This window comes from Grammomys surdaster, unplaced genomic scaffold (assembly GCF_004785775.1).
Source record: "Grammomys surdaster isolate TR1022 unplaced genomic scaffold, NIH_TR_1.0 126187, whole genome shotgun sequence".
NCBI lineage: Eukaryota > Metazoa > Chordata > Mammalia > Rodentia > Muridae > Grammomys > Grammomys surdaster.
In genome coordinates, this window is record NW_021620993.1 from 5,548,737 (window position 1) to 5,570,025 (window position 21,289).

General features: G+C 46.8%; 1 protein-coding gene across 1 annotated transcript in view; it reads right to left on the reverse strand.

Moving 5' to 3' along the window:
• Positions 1-2,655: 2,655 nt before the first annotated feature.
• Cfap99 (cilia and flagella associated protein 99) overlaps positions 2,656-21,289 on the reverse strand; it is a 30,475-nt gene continuing 11,841 nt past the window's right edge. Inside the window, exons 7-16 of the mRNA XM_028758295.1 lie at positions 20,205-20,285; positions 19,951-20,025; positions 18,808-18,879; positions 18,492-18,580; positions 15,954-16,158; positions 7,133-7,274; positions 6,797-6,948; positions 5,070-5,275; positions 2,915-3,077; positions 2,656-2,772 (exon numbers count right to left, since the gene is read on the reverse strand). Of these exons, the coding sequence (XP_028614128.1) occupies positions 2,656-2,772; positions 2,915-3,077; positions 5,070-5,275; positions 6,797-6,948; positions 7,133-7,274; positions 15,954-16,158; positions 18,492-18,580; positions 18,808-18,879; positions 19,951-20,025; positions 20,205-20,285 (1,302 nt within the window). The remainder of the gene's footprint in view (positions 2,773-2,914; positions 3,078-5,069; positions 5,276-6,796; positions 6,949-7,132; positions 7,275-15,953; positions 16,159-18,491; positions 18,581-18,807; positions 18,880-19,950; positions 20,026-20,204; positions 20,286-21,289) is intronic.

Consider the following 21,289-nt stretch of genomic DNA (forward strand, 5'->3'; position numbering starts at 1 on the left):
TTTTTTGAGACAGGGTTTCTCTGTGCAATCCTGGCTGTCCTGGAACTCACTCTGTAGACCAGGCTGGCCTCGAACTCAGAAATCCACCTGCCTCTGCCTCCCAAGTGCTGGGATTAAAGGCGTGAGCCACCACCACCCGGCCACCTGCCTATTCCTGATGGTGAGATCTTTTCCCTGGTCCCAGGACCTCCCCACTCCTCCTCCAAATACCAAGACTATGGGTCTACAAGTTTCAAATGAACATCCAAGAAAAGGGCTTTCTCCCTAAACTCCTTATCTTCTGCCCCTAACATATGCATCTGTTTTAGCATCTTGCCAAGTCCAGATATATCCTCAGAACCTGCATCCAGGACAGGTCCAAAGCAATTACCCACAGGTGCTCTGGCCCAGCCAGCCTCACAACAGATGCTTGAACTGGGTGTGCATGCTCCTACCCCTAGATGGTCCCACAGCCTGGACAGCTGTGAAACACAACCAGCTCTTACAGGACTTGGCCAACATTCTAGCTTTTTGCCCCACCCCCACCCTGTAACGAAGCCCCAGTATTAGAAGGAAGTAGTCGTAGACGATTATGTCTCCCTTATTCATTTATTATCTGTCAACAAAATGCTGGGATGTTTGGCTTGAGACCCCAGGGCAAGGGACTGAGGTGCATATTTTACTTAGCAAAGCAGACATGGCCTCCAGGCTCTCCCAGCATCCCTCAGTCCCTACCAGGCATACCCTGCCCAACCCTGATTGGGCTGCCCTTCCCCTAGAGGTGCTTCACTATATAATCCAGACATTTTGGTTTCTTCTCTCCTCTCTGTGCTTGCTCTTTCTACATTTCTCTTGTCTATCTCTCTTCTCCCTCCCTCCCCCTGGCAACTGTGACTTCTCTGGTATCAGTCCTTAGGCCCAGTGAACTCCCACCCCTAGGCCCACCCCCTAGAGCAGCTTCTCACTAAACCTGCATGCACTATATATATTATTATATAGTTGTGTGGGGCTGGAGAGATGACTCAGTGGTTAAGAACACTGACTACTCTTTCAGAGGTCCTGAGTACAATTCCCAACAACCATATGGTGGCTCACAGCCATTTGTAATGGATCTGATCCCCTCTTCTGGTGTGTCTGAAGAGAGTGACAGTGTACTCACATACATAAAATTAATAAATCAATAAAAAAATAGTTGAACAAACACCCTCGATGTTCTGGAGCTGTCTCTGAGCTGCAGATCAGTCCAGAAATACAAGACAAAGGAAGACCTTGCTGACTGCCAAACAGTACTGCTGCTAGGACCACCCAGTTTGCTGGGCTGTCTAAAGGCTACCCTTAAAGTGAAAGGTAATCCCCACGGCCTTGCCACAGTATTTGCTTTAGGCTACCATGCACACTAGCTCCTCTGCAGGAGCTGGACCAACAAGAGCGGGTTCAACCTAGGACAGTGACAATGGTAATCTTCCCTGTTAGCCTGGTGACAGAGCATCCATGTCCAACACATCCTAAACCCATCCTGCCTTTGTCTTGCTTGCCAGCATTATCCCTCCATTTTAAATTAGTTTGAATCACACAAAACCTGTAAGAAATGTGATTCTTAATTTAAGTAAAACTGAATCTGCCCCCAATTCTAATTCAACAGGAAGACAAGGATTCCTTTGTCCCTAAGCAACCCCTAAACACCTCCCACTCCCCTGCCAGGGTTGTACAAGAGCCTTGGAATTCTGTTAGTTCTTCAATACTGGGATAGAACTCTGAGACAGATTTGTTCCTGTCAATGCTAAGAGACTTTCTTGGTCTGAAGTACCCTGGGGTACAGCCTTACCACCCAAGGGACCTATGCAGGCCTAAGGAGGATGGCCAGGGGGTGGTGTCATCTCTGTCCTGAATATCTACCCATCTAGTGGTTTCTCCTTGCTTTATTCCCTCTCCAAGACTTGCCACCATCTTCTTCCTAAGAACCAAATATCACAATGCAGCTTTATTCTTCAGGCTAAGTTTCACCAGCAGGCATTCATTCCACACACCTATTATTAGAGTCCAGCTTGTCCCAGCACAGAGCAGCATTAAGGCCAGAAACTTAGAACTCATCTGATCTGCCCTATTGAGCCGCTGTCCCCAAGGGCTCCAATTTTGTTGGATTTGGGCTCTTGATGATAATGTAGGGAGGGCCCTGAAAGGTACTTGCAGTTAGCTTAAGCCAGAGTCACCTCTTTGAGGTCAGGTGGCCTTATTAGCAGAACAGGAGAGGAGTGGGCTATAGTTGCTGCGTGATGTGATCGCTGTGATGATCCACATGAGACATGAGAAGGGCCAGTCCCAAGCTTATGCTTAAGAATCTGACTGCATTCTCAATCCGACTGCCTGCCGGGCAACCCATTGGCTCTGGGAGGAGAGTGGGGCTTCCAGTCCTATGAAAAGACTTGCTGGACACAGGAAAGAGCCAGGTTTAGCATATAAAAACGTGGTAGCCAGTTGCAATCCTGAGGAAGAGTACATATTTGTTTAGCATTTCTAAATGTCACCACACCTTTTTTCTGGAGCAACCATACAGGGGCAGGCTGGAGCTGGGGAGGGAGTTGGCTTTGTGGCAGGGGTGCAGGAAGAGAGCCATTGTCGGAGGGGCAGGGGCGGGGTCTCACGTCCGCAGCCGCACGCAGTGTTTTGCCAGTTGGCTCAGGAGGCCTCCAGGTGATGGGTAGCGTGGCAGGTGCGATCCGCTTCTTGTCTTGCCCGCAGCCTGCGCTCACGACTCTGATCCAGCTCCAGCCAGTGCTGCATCTCCTCCTGTGCCTGCGAGCCAGTGGTGGGGTTAGGCGGGCCGTCGGTCGAGGAGACACTGGGTCTTGCACCCAGGCGCTTAGGCATCAGCTTTCCCACGCCCCAACAGCCCCCAACCTCTGAGACCCGAAAAGTTGCTTCCCTCTCAGCTCACCCGCAGATTTGGGCGTAGGGCCCGGGGCGGTGACACGAGCTGCGGTGCTGTCTGCCTGCGGCGTTCAGCTGCCCTCTCCTCCATTTTGCGCTTCAGCTCCAGCACACGCTCATCCTGGGAGGGTGTCCCCAGGCTTGTAGCCTGGGCCTTCTTTTCTTCCCACCTGAACCACAACAGCACTAGCTTAAGAAGTAAGTTGGGTAACGTCCAAAAAGGTTTTTGTGGGATCCTGCCAATACCCTTACCCTTTTAATCTTTTAACTTTTTAAAAATTGCATTCTAATTAACGTATACAATTGGTGTGAAAATTCTTTTTGCCTCACACTCCCTCTGGCTCTCTCTCTCATGCCCCCACCCCTCCACCCCAGGGTGACAGCTGCTGATAGTGTACATTTCTACACATCCCCTCCTTAGTATGGGCCACTTTTCCTGTCCAGTGGCAGGTCTTACTGCCTGAAGCTTTCATTAAAGTATACATCCCAGCATGGGGGCGTGAACACATGATCTCCTTGTTTTTCAGCTCTTGCCCAATTGTCCTGGCCCTGTTCCTCCTCAAAGTTCTCATTAAATTCCTGTGGTAGAGGTTGTCTGTACGAATGGGGATGGAATCCAAGAACTTTGAATCTTGAGAGGCACTCCAACATCAACTAGTGCATTTGGGCTTTGCCAGTGTGAGGCCAGCATCTAGGAACTAGTGGGCTTCCTGACACGTGTGTCACTCCAAAGTTGTGGCCAGCTAGTCCTGGGTGCAGTGGCATTACTTCCTCTGAACTCCAGCCAGGGCAGCAGGTGCTCAGAGGACCAGGAGTGATGAATTCTCCTTTCTCTGACCACCCCTCCCCAGTCACATGAAGGTACTTCCTCTGGAGCCATGTGTTCTGTTGTAATAGGCCTGGTTACCACTTCCCCTGCAACAACTGTGACCACGAGACCAACCTGGCTTCTGTCACACACTGGCCTAGATACAGATGTTCTCAAACGAGTAAAAGGTCTGAGCATATATTACACACAATGTGATGATATAAATACTGGTTTAAAAGAAAAAAATAGCAAAGCGTATTTTAAAAGTCCTAGCAGTCTTGGGATACTTGGAGAAGTGTGAATTCAGGCAGGTATGTGAATAATATTGAGAATTTTTCTTACTTTTGTTTGTTATGTCATGATGCTGTGGTTTATGTAGGATTGTACTGTTCCCAGCCTTGAGACCGAACAGACCTTGTCTGCCACACAGACCTTAACACCTAGGTGAGGTCATCTGCTTTGTTTACACTTGCAACTTCCTACAAGAATTTAGGAGACTGCCCACTGAGCCTGCTCTGCAACATTATCCAGCTGAAACAAAGGATGGGTTTGGTGGGCTTCCCCTATATATATAAGTGCTGAATATTAAACTTTGAGTCTTGATCAGAACCTTGTCTTGGCTTCATGCTTCTCTCTCCCTACTCCAGTCTCTTTTTCATTTCCAGTCCCCCTTTCAGGTAAACCCAGTTCATTCATGGTCGCTGGACGGCTACATAGGACAACTTCTTTTTTTTTTCTTTTAGGAAATATACACTATAGGAGCCTAAAAGATGACTCAGTGGTCAAGAACACTGGCTTTTCTTCCATAGGACCCTGGGTTCAATTCCCAGCAACACATGGCAGCTCACCATTGTCTGTAACTCCTGTTCAAGGGGATCAATCCAACTCCCTCACACTGACATACAAGCAGGCAGAACACCAATGCATATAAAATAGAAATAAATTTAAAAATAGAAAATACACATTATAATTTCTATACTTAGTGTAAAAGATACACTGCTGAAGTATGTGGTATTGGTATATTTCTATGGTAACCATTTCTACAGTACCTATTTCTAAATGACTCTGAAGACTGAGAAACACCTAGCTAACTAGGTGAAGCACATACAGCACAAAGGTTGTGCTTGCAACATTGATGCATTGCATAAGTTGTATGTCATAGAATGAAAGCCATTGCCACAGAACTTACAATTCTCCCGTTAAAATGAAAATGGTTAAAGTTACTGTAAAGGAATGTCTGGCAGGGCCTGCTGGTTGTGGCAAGAGTACCCACAGAGGAAGGTGGATAGCAGCCTTGCTGCTCTTTTGCTCTTCCCACACATGGCGGTGCGGTCCCTGGGACCGTGGTACCCACCTTAGGGCTGCGGTCCTGCCCATGGCTGCGCGGCACAGGGAGATCTGCTCCACCGTGTTCTGTATCATTTGGCTTTTGGCTCGCTTGCCCTGGATGATTTGATCCCGCTTCTCCTCCTGCTCTCGTTTCTGGGTCTCTTTGAGCATGGCCAGCCGCTCTCGAAGTTCCACAACAGACATCTCACCTTCCAGACCATATCCTGGGATCTTCCAAATAACAGGAGAGGCCTCAAGCTGGTGGCTGTACAAGTCACTCGCCCCTCATATCCAAGAAGACTTTTCCTCTGCTTCAGTCTGCCTGTGACACCCCCATTAGCAGCTCCAGACTAGAGCCCTACAGTAGAGCTGGACTTCTCAGAGAGATACACCTTGACGTTTGGATCTAGGTGAGACCCAGCAGTCAATTGCAAGAGCCTCCCAGACCTGACCTCTTGTTCCTGTGATCCTAGCTCTTCTCTGCTTTCTCAGGCAGGCTGCTGCCTCCTCCACCTCCCTACTTAGCCCTTGGCTTTCTCTGGCTCTGAACATTTAGACACTTGGGTGCTCCTTACTCCCTTCCCATTTTGGGTCTGGAGAGTCCAGGGACCTCTCCCTTCAACATGCAGCTTCCCAAATGTCTACCTCCATGCAGTTTAGCTCTCTCCCTTTCAGAGATACATCTCTGATAGAGAGCTCTTTCCTCAATAAAAACATTCCATCCTGCAGATAAGAGGGAGGCTCCCAGGACTCAGGAAGCAAAAGAAACTTACAAGGCTCAGGAAGCTTAGGAAGTTACAGGATTCACAAGGCCTGGGGGCTGAGCTATGGTTGTATAGCAAAGGTGCTTGCTGGAAAGAGAAAATTCTTGGGCAAGTGCTGTATAGCAATTTCCTCTAAAGGGAAACATCCAGTCCAGAAGGTATGTGGGGGTGGGGTGGGGGGGAAGACTCAAGACCTCCCCTGTTTTATAAAATGAGTGAACAACTGCTAAGGAGGAGACTCTGAGCAGTAGGGCTGTTAGAGGACATTCTCAGGCCTGTCAACCTGTCAAGTTGCCTGCAAATTGTGCAGAGAACTCTTGGAATGAAGCTTTCATGGATTGTCATCTGTGTTGGGGTAGGCTTTTCAGTGACATAATGCACCTGAGCCCTCCTAGTGCCTGTAAGTAACCCCTTGCCATACTGCTGCTAGGAACCCCAATAAATATCCATTGGTTCACCAGGTTGGATTTCATTACCTTGGTCTGTCCAGAGTTCCCTTTCTGTGGTAAGTAGATGAGTGTTGCTTTTCCTCAGGAAAAAGTCTCTCACACAACAGCAGGCTGAACTGCCTGCAGACTGTACAGGGAGCAGCACCTGGGGTGCAGCTTTTCTGAGATGTCCCTTGCACTGGGGTGAACATTTTGGTACGCTCACCTTTGAGACATCTGTGCCTCCATAATTAACTCTTCCCCATGCTCCTATATGCAGCCCAAATAAACCCATTAGATCACTAGTTTAGATTAGGGTTGAATTGTTTCTTTGGTCTGTAATTGGTATCATATTGAGGTTAGTGGAAAGGTCACAGAAGAAACTCACCTCCTGTCTTGCCGTAGAACATCCTATAAGCTGAATCCAACCACCACACTTGATACCCAAGTGGCTAGGGGATTATGGGTAGGACAAGACCAATCTTTGGCCTTGATGGGAATGTGCTATACCATACAAGGAGGTACCTTGATGTTGAGACCTCCAAGGGCTACAGTCTTACCTGGGTAAGATCCACCAGCTTCCCCTTGCGTGTGGGCTGTGTCTCCAGTGCACGAAGCTGAGCGATGAGCTCACAGCGCCTCTTCTGTTCCTCCTTGGCTGCCTTTGTGCTACGCTGTAGTAACTCCCGGCTCTCCTCTATCACCTCCTGAACTTGGGAACAGAGTGGGGTGCTGATGAGGACAGTGAATGGTCCAGCGGACATTGGACAGAGGCTATGTCTCTCAGGCGTGTCTTCCTCAGGCCTTGGCTTCTAGTCAGTCCTAGCCCACCCTTCAGGGCATCACCACTGTAAGGGGATGGGGAAGGCCTCATGGTCCCTGGCCCCCTGCAGTACCTATCTGCTGCCGGCCCTTCACAAGCTTCATCTGGACTATCTTGACATTCTTCTGTGCCTCTGTGACCTGCTCCACCAGCTCTTTCATGGCTTTCTCCTCTTGGAGGCGTCTCTCAGCACACTGCAGCATTAGCTCAGCTGTCTGCTCAGACAGAGGACCCAAACCAGTGAGAACTGGACTGGACTGGGTCTCCCCTTTAATCCTGTCCCAGCCTACATCAGAAGTTAGAGGGGCACCCAGTGAGCCTTGCCCTGAGGTCATCCCAGAGCCATTAGCCTCTGGAGTATCTATTCCCTTTTGAAGGTTGGCCTACTGGGGGAAGTTCCACCTCGTATCCTCCTTCCTTCTTCCCAGAGTAGCCCTGGGATTGAGTTCCCACTATTTTCTTGTAGCACCTCTAGAACCCGATAAAGAAAGATGCTCACAATAGGGGGAACCTAGTGGGGAGGGTCTGGTAAGAAGCACATGGTTAAGATGTCCAAGTGCCTGGGTTTGATCTCCAGAACCCGGGGGGTGGGGTGGGGTAGGGGGATGGGAAGAGGTTGTTGTATCTTGACACAGCCTCATGTACCCTCCATTTCCTTGGTTGTCCACTGGATGACCTTGAGGTCCTGACCTTTCTAGTTCTACACAGGAGTGCTGAATTACATGTGTGTCCCACCCCTGCCTGGTTGGATAGTTATTTTTCATCCCCAAGATTGGAACTCAGGGTTTCCTCATGCCCTCTCACTGATTTAAACCCTCTGCCCCACTTTTGAAATATAATTACGTTGGAGAAATGCTTATATGGAAATATAAGGTATAAGAAAGTGGCTATCTAGCAGGCCTTTGGTGGCTCATGATTTTAGTCCCAGCACTTGAGGAGGTTGAGTTTCTGCTATTTTCTTGTAGCACCTCTAGTGCTAATGCTTGAGGCTAGCCTAGTATACAGAGTGAGTTCCAGGACACCCAGGATTACACAGGAAAACCTTATCTCAAACAAACAAACAAAACTACCTCCAGGCAGTAGTGGAGCACGCCTTTAATCCCAGCACTTGAGAGGCAGAGGCAGGTGGATTTCTGAGTTTGAGGCCAGCCTGCTCTACAGAGTGAGTTCCAGGACAGCCAGGGCTACACAGAGAAACCCTGTCTCGAAAAACCAAAAAAAAAAAAAAAAAAAAAAAAACTACCAACAGCGACAATAACAAAAGTCAAACCACACACAGAGAAAGTTGCTATCAGAGTAAATAGTCATTTATATTATTATTATATTTATATTATATATAGTGGTCTCACCATGTGGTCCTAGGAATCAAACATGGGTCCTTTGGAAGAGCAGCCAGTGTTCTTAACCACTGAGCCACCTCTCCAGGACCAGCCACCAGCTTTTACAACATGTAGACCGTTGACACAGCAACCAAGAAGCCTCTGGTCATCGTGTTAAAGTGAGATCAACTTCATTTTACCTGCCTTCATGTTGGACTCCAAACAGCAGGTATAATGTCTAAACAGTCTGTTGTAACTCTCTAAATCAGGTCTGTCCTGGCCTGGGACACTAATAACAGATACAGAGAATTTTCATGTGACCTAAGGCAACCTTTAGGCCTCCTTAAGCTTCAGTTTAATTTTTTCTTTAAATGTTTTTGCCATTGTTTGTTTCATTTCCTTTGCCAGGCCACTTCCTCAGCTGTACTGGGCTCAATGAACAGCTTGGGCAAAGGCTCAAGAATGGGTGTCACCATCAGTGATGGTAAGGCGTCAGCACAGTACTAAGAGTCAGCAAAGCAAAGGGACTGGATGGAGGAAGATGAGGTGCTGAGGCTTGGGTGGGCACAGAGGATTGGTGAAACACATGTGTCAGATCCACAGAAAGAGTGGCATTGCCAGGAAAATGAGTGGAGGAGCAGCCAGCTAGCTGAGTCTAGGGTTAGACACCTGGCCATCTCCTCTGATGGAAACCTCAGGCATGGGTCCTGCCTGGTATTGGTGAAGGGCAAGAGGCAATGAACATATCATTGGTTCAGTTCTTGAGTTCCCTCACAGATCTCCTCCCCACAACAGGATAGATCCAAATGAAGAGTGTTCTTCAAGGAAGCACCAAGCACCATAGGAGAACTTCAAAACTAACACAGAACTGTGGTACAGCTCAGTGATAAAGTTCTTGTCTGACATGTAGGAGGCTCTGGACTTAATTCCCTATGCTGGACAAAACAAAACAAAACCACAGAACATGATCAGTGGCCTTTGTGTGACTGTAGCCAAGTGGAAAAATGAAGAGTTTGGTAAAAAGATCCCTATGGCAGCCATCATGTGAAATGTTTCTCACTAATGGATTCAGTGTTGAGACCTGCATTGGTTAAAAAGTGACAAAGGGCCAGGCAGTGGTGGAGCACGCCTTTAATCCCAGCACTTGGGAGTCAGAGACAGGCGGATTTCTGAGTTCGAGGCCAGCCTGGTCTACAGAGTGAGCTCCAGGACAGCCAGGGCTACACAGAGAAACCCTGTCTCGAAAAACCAAAAAAAAAAAAAAAAAAAAAGTGACAAAGGGTTAGTTACAAAGTGGGCTTTATTCAGTATAGCTTATTATTTGCATGGTTCATCAAATTAAAATGGGAATACATTCAGTTAAGAGAAGAAAATATAGCCAGGAATCAAGTCAGTGTTAAAACTAAATTAAAAATAACATTGTTGCACTCACCTATCACGCTCAAGGACCTAGATTCAAATACCAGTATGAATAAATCTTTCCATCCATCCATCCATCCATACACACACACACATATTAAAAAGATTATTGTTGCTGGGCGTGGTGGCACAGGCCTTTAATGGGAGGCAGAGGCAGGCAGATTTCTGAGTTTGAGGCCAGCCTGGTTTATAACAGCGAGTTCCAGGATGGCCAGGGTTATAAAAAAAAAAAAAAAAAAAAAAAAACCCTGTCTCAAAAGACAAATAAACAAAAAGATCACTGTTATACCCACAATTTTTTTTTGTTTTTGTTTTGTTTTTTAAGACAGGGTTTCTCTATGTAGCCCTGGCTGTCCTGGAACTCACTCTGTAGAGCAGGCTGGCCTTGAACTCAGAAATCTGCCTGCCTCTGCCTCCCAAGTGCTGGGATTAAAGACGTGCGCCACCACTGCCCCGAAATACCCGCGATTTTAAATGCACCTTTTCCACACTTGTTGATAGAGTTCCTAATGTTGGTCACTGTGGATGAAACCTGAGCTGGCACTCAATATCGGCCCCCATGGTGAGGCATAGGGGCTTGTTGGAGAATAATCAGGTCATTTTTAAAGACAATGTCTCCCTGTGTAGTCCAAGCTAATCTGAAAGGCCTAACCTTCCTGCTTCAGCCTCTTGTGAGGTGAAAGTTGCAGGTATGCATTAATAACTGGGTTGTAAGCATAAAAAAATCAAGATAGGCCCAAGCATCTTATCTCTCAGTATAAAAGAGACTTCTGAAGGCTCTGGAGCAGTACAAACAGATCAGAGATAAGCCAAAGGGTACTGTGGTTAGGTGGGAGTAAGGGGACCTTGCACAGAACAAAAAGCTGTAGTTGATTACCACATGCTAGAACTGTAAAAAACAAAACAAAACAAAATCAGTTCAGTGCACAAAAAAAATCAATTTTATTTTCAAATATTCATCTAATGTGGCTAATCATTAGGCAAACATTTTAGCCACAGAAATGAATATGTGTACTGGGCATGCTCAGAACAAACAGCAAGACCCCTGGATATACACTGTTTGGCTAGCAGGGCATTCACCCACAGACACTGACGGTCACAGTTCTGGGTCTGGGATGGCAGCTTCCTGTGACCTGACTGTGAAGACAATTATGTTGACAAGGTTCAGGGCTTGCTCACAATCCTCAGGGTTGGCTTGCTGTCACCCTCACGTGGCACTCTCATCCTTGGGTTCTACCTGTGGCCACTTACTCATAAAACCTCTGGGTGACAGGAGAGACCTTGTTAGATTGTTACCAAGCCTGGAGAGGCTGTGAAGCTTCCTGCCTGTGGCCAGGAAGATACAGACACAGCAGACACTCTGACTCAGTGCCCAGAAAGAGAGATGTAGCAGCCACTCTTGATGACAGGTCTTTCTTGAGTTACTTGGCAAATGTGGTGATATAGGAGTTGGGACAGTAGAGCCAGCTACTGTGAAGGTAGAGGTGACTGTTGAACTGCTGAGGGAAGAGGTGACTTCACTAGTCACCAAGGCCTAACCTCTCTCCATTGTATCCGTGGGAAAGCCCAGGTGGGTGGGACCTGGTTGCTACTTCTTTCTCAATATTGGTTTTTCCACCATTAGCTTCTTCTGAGCTGCTCTTTGTCCACAGTTAAGGAGATATGTATGGAAACATAACTAGAATCCTGGCCTTAGCAGGAATGACACCCCCCTCCCCACTCCACACACACAGCTAGTAGAGGCCACCTAGGGAACCTGGATTTTGACATCTACCTGTTGTCTTTCCTGCCCTGCCAGAGTTGTATTGGGGAGTCAGACAAAATGGCAGGTTTATTTTATTTATTTATTTATTTTGGTTTTTGAGACAGGGTTTCTCTGTGTAGCTGTCCTGGAACTCACTCGGTAGACCAGGCTGGCCTCGAACTCAGAAATCTGCCTGCCTCTGCCTCCCAAGTCCTGGGATTAAAGGCGTGCGCCACCACCGCCCGGCAAAATGGCAGGTTTAAATATGATCCACAGTCTCATTATATCATGCCTCCAGATGCCCAGGTTTCAGTAAGATGCCACTTATCACACTGAAACCCAGCACTCTTAAAATAAACAAGGAGATGGTAAATAGATTTCAACAATAAGGTGACAGATGTTAGGGTTTGCTTGAGATAAAACAGTCTGAGCAAAAGAAAACAAAAGCAAAGCAAAACAAAAACGATTAGCAAATAGAAAATACATGAAGGGCTGGAGAGATGGCTCAGCGGTTAAGAGCACTGACTGCTCTTCCAGAGGTCCTGAGTTCAAATCCCAGCAACCACATGGTGGCTCACAACCATCTGTAATGAGATTGGATGCCCTCTTCTGGTGTGTCTGAAGACAGCTACAGTGTACTCATCAATACAATAAATAAATAAATATTTAAAAAAAAAAAAAAAAAGAAAATACATGAAAAACCAAATAGAAATTTAAGCATGGAAAAACAAATTCTCAGTAGTGTTGTTTACAATCTGAAATGTCCCCCATACTTGTGTCTGAATATTTGGTGACACTGTTTTGGGAAGTTTTAGAATCTTTAAGTTTGTGGCCTAGCTAGCAGAAGCAGGTCACTGTAGGCAGGCCCTAAAGATGGCAGCCAATTGGTATGGCCCAAGCTTTCTGCTTCCTCCTACTCTGGCTGCTTTGATGGAGTTGGCTTCCTCACTGTGGTGGACGTTAGCCTTGAAACCAAAACACCAAAATCAGTCCTAAATGTCTACTAACTGGCCCATAAGTTAAGGCTTGGTCCCCAGCCCATGCACTGTTAGGAGCTGGCATAATGAGAAAAGTTAGGTTAGGGGGCATGACCTTGAAAGGGGTAGTGGGACACGGGCCTCTCCTCTTTATCTTTTGCTTCCTTTAGTTTTGTTATGCCACAAGCTTCTCTCCCATGCACCCCTAAAGACCCGAAAGAATGGAGTCAATAAACCATGTACTACAAACTACAAACATTTAAGTCATTTTTTTTTTGTTTTTTGTTTTTTTGGTTTTTTGTTTGTTTGTTTGTTTTTCGAGACAGGGTTTCTCTGTATAGCCCTGGCTGTCCTGGAACTCACTCTGTAGACCAGGCTGGCCTCGAACTCAGAAATCCGCCTGTCTCTGACTCCCAAGTGCTGGGATTAAAGGCGTGCACCACCACCACCCGGCCATTTTTTTCTTTTAAAGTTAATTATCTAGGTATTTTGTTACAGTAATAGAAAACTGGCTAATATACAAATATACAATATTTTGAACAACAATTTTAAAAAGCTAGGTGTGGTGACACAGGTCTTTAATCCCAGCAATTGGGAGGTAAATGGCTCTATTGAGTTTGAAGCCAGCTTAGTCTAAATAGAAAGTTCCAGACCAGGCAGGGCTACATAGTAACCCCAGTGAGAAGTGACTGGCTTGGGCTCCTGAGTGCTGGGACTACCAGGCTTCTTGGCACTATGTCCCTTGTTGAGGTGTTAGCTTTTGTCTGTGATGTTGTCTTGCTGTGTATTCTGTATATGTGGGCACTTGAGAAGATCGTGGGGTCTTGGTGGTGTCTATGAAGTCCATCTCTTTTGGCTGAGTATCAGTACTATTGAGTTCTGTTCATTTGTTTATTTTCTGTCAAGTTGGTCTGTGCACTGAAATTTATTCACCAACCAGTATTGGAGTGGTGTAAAGATGTGTCTCTGTCCTTCCTTGACTGCCTAGGGTACCTTATGATTGGTTAAAATAAAAAAGCCTATGGTCTGTAGTAAGGTGGGACTTCTGGATAGACAGAGGAACTCTGGGAAGAAGACAGGTGTGGGAAGATTAGCCACTGAAGTTGAGGAAGAGGAAGTTGGATGTATGAAACTGAGAAGAGGTAACCAGCCATGTGGCAGGACTTAGAATAAATGGGATAATTGTGTTTTAGACTAGAGAGAAATAAGCCTAACTTAAGGCCTAGGCTAGCTACACACACACACACACACACGTATGTTCTCTGTGTCATTATTTGGGAGTTGGGTGGTCATAGAAAGGCCACGGTTACAAAACAGCCTAGCCAAACTGATGACTCTTGGGTTCAGGCAGAAACCTTGTCCTAGAAAATGAAGGTGGAAAGCCCATCAAATGGCCTAGTGGGTAAAGGCACTTGCATCTTAAGCCTAGCCACCTGAGTTCAGTCCCTGAGGCCACATAAAGGAAGATGGAGAGAACTGACTCCACAAACATGTCTTCTGACCTTCACATGCCTGCTGGGGCACATCCCCTTGCCTGAAACAATTATAGAGAAGTGAAAATTAAAAAAAATAAAAGTCACTGAGGAAAGGATACTCAACGTTGACCTCAGACTTCTACGTGCATGTGTACGTACAGGCACCTGTATCCTCAGGTACATAAACTCATATTAGCAGGTATACATAAGCCACACACACACCATACACATAACACACATGTACAAATAACCAACAAGAAATTTAACATAGCTATAAACATTATTAATAACATGGGATTCTGAAAAAGTCTTCAGTGACCCATAGGAAGGTAAGAAAAAGAAAACAGAAAAAAAGAGAAGGGAACAGTCTGCTGAGATGGCTCAGTGGGTGAGGCGCTGTATACAGACCTAATGGTCTGATTTCAGACTTCAGCATCCCACAGGCATTAGGAGACAACCAACTCCCAAGTTATTCTCTGACCTTTACACACATGCTGTGCATAATAGCCAAATAATGGCAGGCAAGCTCTACCAAAATAATTATGTTATCTCAGTCTGTGCATACTAATTAATAGATTGGAAAACAAGATTAAAAACACAAAACACAAATCTACAGGAAACTCATTCCAAATATGCTATAAAGAAGCTAAAAGCCAGAAAATGGAAAATATGCCTTGTGCTAGAGCCTACTTCTTTGGGATTCCAGCATATACTCAAGACCAGCTGAGACACACAGACTCATGAACTGAACAACTATTGGATTATTGGACTTTCTGTTGGTAGACAGCCATGGTTGGACTAGCTGGATCACAGCCTGAAAACCATTATAATAAATTCCCTTATTTATAGATAGATAGATAGATAGATAGATAGATAGATAGATAGATAGGCAGGCAGGCAGACAAACAGACATTCATTCTATCAGTTTTGTTCCTTTAGAGAACCCTGACTAACACAAACAGGGTCTCAATATGTATTCCAAGCTGGCCTGCAACTCATTATGTAGACCAGGATGGCCTTGAATTCACAGAGATCCATTTGTCTCTGCCTCCTGAGTGCTGAGATTAAAGGTGTGTGCCACCACACCCAACTGTAGGAATTAAAAAAAAAGATGTATTACATATTTCTAACTTTGATGACATAGTGAAATGGATCAAATCCTTGAAATATGCAAAGTATACTTAGCAAAAAGAAATTGATTTGAAAAGTTCTACAACTGTTAAGCATGAAAACAACGTGTGTGTGCATGTGTGTGTTCGTGTGCGTGTGTGTGTGTGTGTGTGTACTCTCCAGTCTGCATTTGAACCTCCTGTCTGACCCTCACAAGTGCTGAACTGAGTCTATGTCCTTTTTTCCATTTATTTGTATTTTTCTTTTTCTTTACAGTAACAGGAACTGAACCTAGGACTTGGCAGATAGTCACTCTGGTGCTGAACTAGATCTCTAGTGGAATGGAATTTGTAATTTTAAAACTTTCAAAAGAGAAATATTCTGCTGAGGGTTTAACTTTCTGACTGAGCATATCCTTCTAATGCACAAAGCTTTGTCCTACTACCAAACAAAGCAAAACAAAGCAAATTAAGAACCAGAAGGCAAGTCCTAAAGTTGAATACAAATATAAACAAGTGAGTCTACTCAAAGAAGTAGTGTGAATGACCTCCAAGTGCAGCCTTTGAGCTCTGGTTCTCAGTGGGACTTATCCAAAGAAAGACAAAGCTGAAACCATGGACCCTGGGTGGCCCCTTCGCACAAGTACAAGTACCACTCAGCCCAGTTAACATGAAACTCTTATAGACCCCTGGTTATTGAGGTAGGGACAAAAAAACCATGTCTCTCTGTAGGTCTTAGTAGGTGATGCCTGGGTCACTGCTGCTGCCAGACTGTAGCCAGACATAGCATAGGTGCATGATTTTTCTGCTGGCCATAGCTCATGACTCTCAGAAGTCACAGGGTACATCACCTCCTCCTTCTGCCGGTCAGCCTTCTGCTTGTTTTCCTGCATGAGGTTCTGCCGGGCCAAGATGGCCTCCTCGTGGCTCAGCTTCCCCTGTAGTCGCCGGCACTCGCCTGCAGCCAGCTGCTCCTCCAGGTCCTTTGCCTGCATCTTCCTCTGCCACTCAAGGAACTCAGAGAAGTCCCCAGCCCCATCCACAAGTTTATCAACTCTGGGGAAAGAACAGAGAGGCAGCTAGGTTTCCTCCTGTGATCAGGAGCACTAGGAGGCTGCTGGTCCTTCTCAGGAATGGAGTACCTCTAAGAACATTCAGCCATACCACTCACCCCCAAGCACTGTCTACTGACATCCATCTCCCAATCTCTCCTGTGTACCCACCCACCCACTAGTTATCTTCTTGCCCTCCCTTCACCCACTTCTCTGGTTGTTCTTGGTCTGTCTGTCTGTCTGTCTGTCTGTCCACTTACCAACCCTATCCACACTTGCTTGTTCTCATTTTTCCAGTTAGCCACCTGAGCTCCCTACCACAGCCCAATTTCTAGACATGAAAAGATACTCATGGGTGGGGTCAAGGAGCAAGAACAAAATAAAACAACAACAACAACAAAGTCTATTTAAGGATTACAGTTGGCATTTTGAGGTGGGCAGTCTGGAGGACAGAGCCCTTGGCCTAAGATATTTAACATCACCTCTAGGTAGAAGGTGACCCAGCAGAAATGAATTAGAAGATCCCCAGCTGCTGTTCATTGCTGTAGCATGCTTGCTGGCTGGTGAGGAGAAATCATATATCCTGGTTTGAGATAGGTGTTGTTGAGTGAAAACATGAGATAGACAGTAGGATTAGACTCTGGAAAATTTGGAGTTCCTTGTTCTGTATAAATGAGGATGGACCAAGGAAAAGCCACTTAGGCTGTGGTCTGTACCAGCACAGTGCCTGGCTGTGGTCTGTACCAGCACAGGGCCTGATTCCAAGATTCCATGGGAAGACTTAGGTAGGTGGTGGAATGAACTGATGTGTTACAGAACAAGAAAAATTCAATACTGTTTCACTATCATGAGAGGCTCAGAGCAAGAAATGCCAATGACCTACTCAAGATACACCTCACTCTAGATGGAGCGGCTGTGTGAGCTGAGCCACTCCTACTTCTGGAACTGACCTAACAGAAGCCTGAGAGTCTTGGGAGACTTTCATGACAGAACCAGAGAACAGTTCTAATAGGACAACTGTTATAGGCAAAATCTTCTAGGCCTCAGACTCTTTTCCTGTAAGGGATTCGTGTTCAAAGATGGGGGTGAACCATGAAGCTGTCAGATATGGCTGTTTGTGTGACTGCTAGCTGGCCACCCCTAGATAGCTTTGTTTTATTTTTTGTTTTTTGTTTTTTTAAAATTATTTATTTATTATATGTAAGTATTCTGTAGCTGTCTTCAGACACCCACAAGAGGGCATCAGATCTCATTACAGATGGTTGTGAGCCACCATGTGGTTGTTGGGATTTGAACTCATGACCTCTGGAGGAGCAGTCAGTGCTCTTAACCACTGAGCCATCTCACCAGCCCCCCTAGATAGCTTTGGATAGGGGATGCTATCAGAAAGGCCCAGACAATCCATGATCTGAGTGCAGAGAGAATGACAGAGGAGCAGATTCCCCTTGGCCAACATTGCAATCAACCACATCTACCTCTGAGGTCTCCACAAAATACAAACGCCAAGATTCATGTGAGCTCTTAGACACCTCAGCAGGATCAAGGACCTTGGAGGGTGGTAACATTGGGTAGAGTAGTAAGGCACCCCGTATCCTCGCCTGTAGGCTCTATGCACCTCTCCATCAGCATCAGTCATGATATCTTTTACAATAAACTAATAAATGTACATAAATGTGGTCCTGAGTTCTGTGAGCTGTTTTAGAAAGCTAATCAAAACCCAGGAGGGGACTTAGAACCCTGATTAATAACCCAGAGCTGAGGCGGGAGCCAGCTGGGACCTGTAATTATTACCTTTAGGGAGAGGTGTTAGGGATGCTATCTCTGAGGCTACTGAGCTGCTGTCCACGTGAAGCTTTGCTGACTTGGGAGAAATGTGTTACTGAAAGCTTGGGGGAAACTAAGGTAGTTTTGCTTGTTTATTTTGAGACAATCTTTTGCTGCAGCCCAAGCTAGCCTAGAAATCTCCATCCTCCTCTTTTATCCTTCGGAGAGCTAAGATTAACATGTGGATCACCAGCCGGGCGGTGGTGGCGCACGCCTTTAATCCCAGCACTCTGGAGGCAGAGGCAGGCGGATCTCTGAGTTCAAGGCCAGCCTGGTCTACAGAGTGACTTCCAGGACAGCCTGGGTTATACGGAGAGACCCTGTCTCAAAAAACCAAAGCAAGCAAACAAACGGACCACCATGCCATGCCCTCGCCTTGCTTACATATACCTCGGCGTTTTCAGAGCTGCTTCCTCCTCTCTGCCAAGCAGCCTCATGACGGGCTCTTACTCTTGAGGGCAACATTCTTGAGGGTGGAAGGGAAAGAATTAGAAAACTCCATGTGCCCCTCACCTCTGCAGCTCCTTTTCCACCTGCCTCTGGTATAAGGCCCCTTCTCGAAGGATGGTGGCTGTGTTCAGCTTGACCGGGAGGTTGTTAGGCTGTGGCAGAGGGGAGCGATGGATGGTAGGTGGTTCAGAAGCAAGTATCCTGCTGTCAGCTCTCAAGCTCTTCCAGCGTGTCCCCCACCTAGGCATTTCTCTCTGCTTCAAGGGTGAAGCTCCCTGTGGGGTCCTCCATCTTCTACCTCCCACTCTCAGAGCCTTGCCTGGGTAAGGCTGGTGGGAAGGCTCAAGATGAGGCCTGATGGACCAGGAGACCCTCTCACCTTGTAGAAGGTCAGATTTGGAGTCCTGTGTATTCGGGGTACAGACTGATGCCACAGCTGCTTCTCCCCGTCCTGCAAATCAGGCAGAGGTAGCCTGGCATCTGGGCCTCCTCAGAACTCCTGGAAAGGTCACTTACTCCTCCCCCCTGTCCCCACTCTAGCTCCCCATGCACATGTGCCTACCCTGTCCCCCTCAGGATATCATTCCATCTTCCATTGCACTCTAAGCCTTGCTAGGGTGTTGGACTTCCTGGGCAGAAACACGGAAAGGAAAGGGTGAGCTAGACCTAGGTACAGCAGTCCCTAGATATGATGGCTAGCCTCCTTGGGATTCAGTATCCTTTTCCTCGGTTATCCCTCAGGGCTGAGTTTTTGCTGGCCACATTCCCTTTTCTTGGGCTGAATGACTGCCCCATGCCTTCTGCTGTCCTTTGATAAAAGTTGGGGAGACCTTAAGTTCCAGTGTGGAAGAATAGTCTTTAAGGACAGCCAATCACAACTGCAAGCATGCTGCTGACTGGGGTACATCGCCCAGGCACTACCCAGATGATAGCTCCTGTGTGGACTAGCTGCTCTAGATGGTCCTGCTCCAAAGTGAGTTTCCCTGGAGGACAACTCTTCTTTGTATTGGTCCCTGGTCACCTTTATTTTATTTTTAAGACAGAAACTCACTATGTAGACCAGGCTGGCCTCAAACTCAAAAAGATGTGGACCATTCCTGCCTCCTGGAATTAAAGGCATACACCACCACACCCAGTCTTTCTTGTCTTTCTGTATGGATTTGAGGAGATGGATCAGTGGGTAAGGTACTTGCTGCTGAGCCTAAGGCGGAGTTCAATCCCTAGGACCCATAGGCTAGTAGAGAATCCATTTACGTAAGCTGTTCTCTAATCTCCACAAGAGTGCTGTGGCACACGAGGCATCACGGCAAGGATGACCTGATCTACCGACACCTCTGTTTCTACTTCTATGCTAGAGTTATAGGCATTTGTCACCACACGGGGTTTATGCTAGGCTGGGGATCAAACCCAAGGCTTCATGAATTCCAGGCAGACACTCTACCAACTGAACTACATCCTCAGCCTCAGAAGGAAGAATTTTATGGTCTGAGAAAAATACTACCATGAAGAGGCTGGGCATTACCTGTGCTTGTGGATCTCTTTGCAACCGGGGCATGGCACACCGTAGCTCTTCCATGTTCGCTTTCAGCAGCAGCTCCTGTCAGGACAGCATGCAGTACTTCCCTACCAGCTGCAACCCAGGGTCCTCAGACCATTGTGTGTGGGACTTTGATGGGAGAATGTATGGGCTGTCTAAGGTCCTCAACCTTCTCCCCTCCCCCTACTCTTAACAGCCTGATGGGGGTCTGTAGCGAGATAGGAGCCCCACATGGCCACCTCGGCTGTCCGGCGGTTGTATGTCTTGATCATCTGCAGAAGCTTCTGTTCCTTGGGCTCCTGATAGGTACTCTGAGGGACCTGGTGGAGTGGCAGAGGGGTAAGTCTGTGTTTAGTGACCATAGTAGAGAGGGTCAGATCAGGAGCAGGCATGGGGTCTAGAGTTAAGTTTGGGATGGGGTGGACAGAGGGAGCTGTAAGCCCAGGGCACTGAGGGCATGCCATTAGTATGGAAGAGATAGCTAGGGTAGTCAAGGGAGGAGGCAGCCAGCTCTTAGGATGGAAGGGGTAAGCAGAGGGTCAGATAGTGTCATACATGGTTTTGTAAAAAAGTAAGCTGCCTGTGAAGGGACCTTAAGACTTTGTTTGGTCCTCTCATAGGAGATTCTCAATGTCCCTATAGTAGCTGTGTCCATCAGGGACAGGCAAGGGGCCATCCTGGTTACCCTTGAGCCCGAGACTCCTGAACCTGCCCCCCTAATCCTTGCCTTCTTTCTTCTCTGCATGTTTTACAGATACAGCCAACTCAACTCCTTACAAACCTAAAGCCCTCATCTTCCTCCAACTGTCCTGTCCCCAGGCTCGATGATCCTCACTGGAGACCTTGGTGCTGCCTTTTTATTGCCCACACTAAGGCCTCTTTCTCTGTGGCTGTGTTCCTCACACCCATAACCATCTCCAGTCTTGCCCACCCATCCACCTGCTTCAAAATGTTCTACAAAGGGCCTGCTTTTTTGGCTTCTTTCTTCCTGCCAGCCAGGAGGAGCTGTGTGTCCTGTCTCTGCTCCTCACAGTTGGATTGTCATCTCTTGTCTTCTTCCCTTCCTTCCTGCACCATGACCTCTCCTGGCTGCCCTCTGACTTGGGTCATGGAAGGCCTGGGGCCAGTGCATATTTTTGGCTCATATTCAGGAGGGGAAAGGGAGTCCTGGCTATGGGTCAGAGCATGGAGGGTGTGGGGTATAGACTTTGAAAATACAGAAGTGAGCTCAAGGAAGCTATGTCATAGTAAGGGAACAAGCAGAACTGTCCCTCAGCCAAGCAAAACAGAGAGAGAGAGAGAGAGAGAGAGAGAGAGAGAGAGA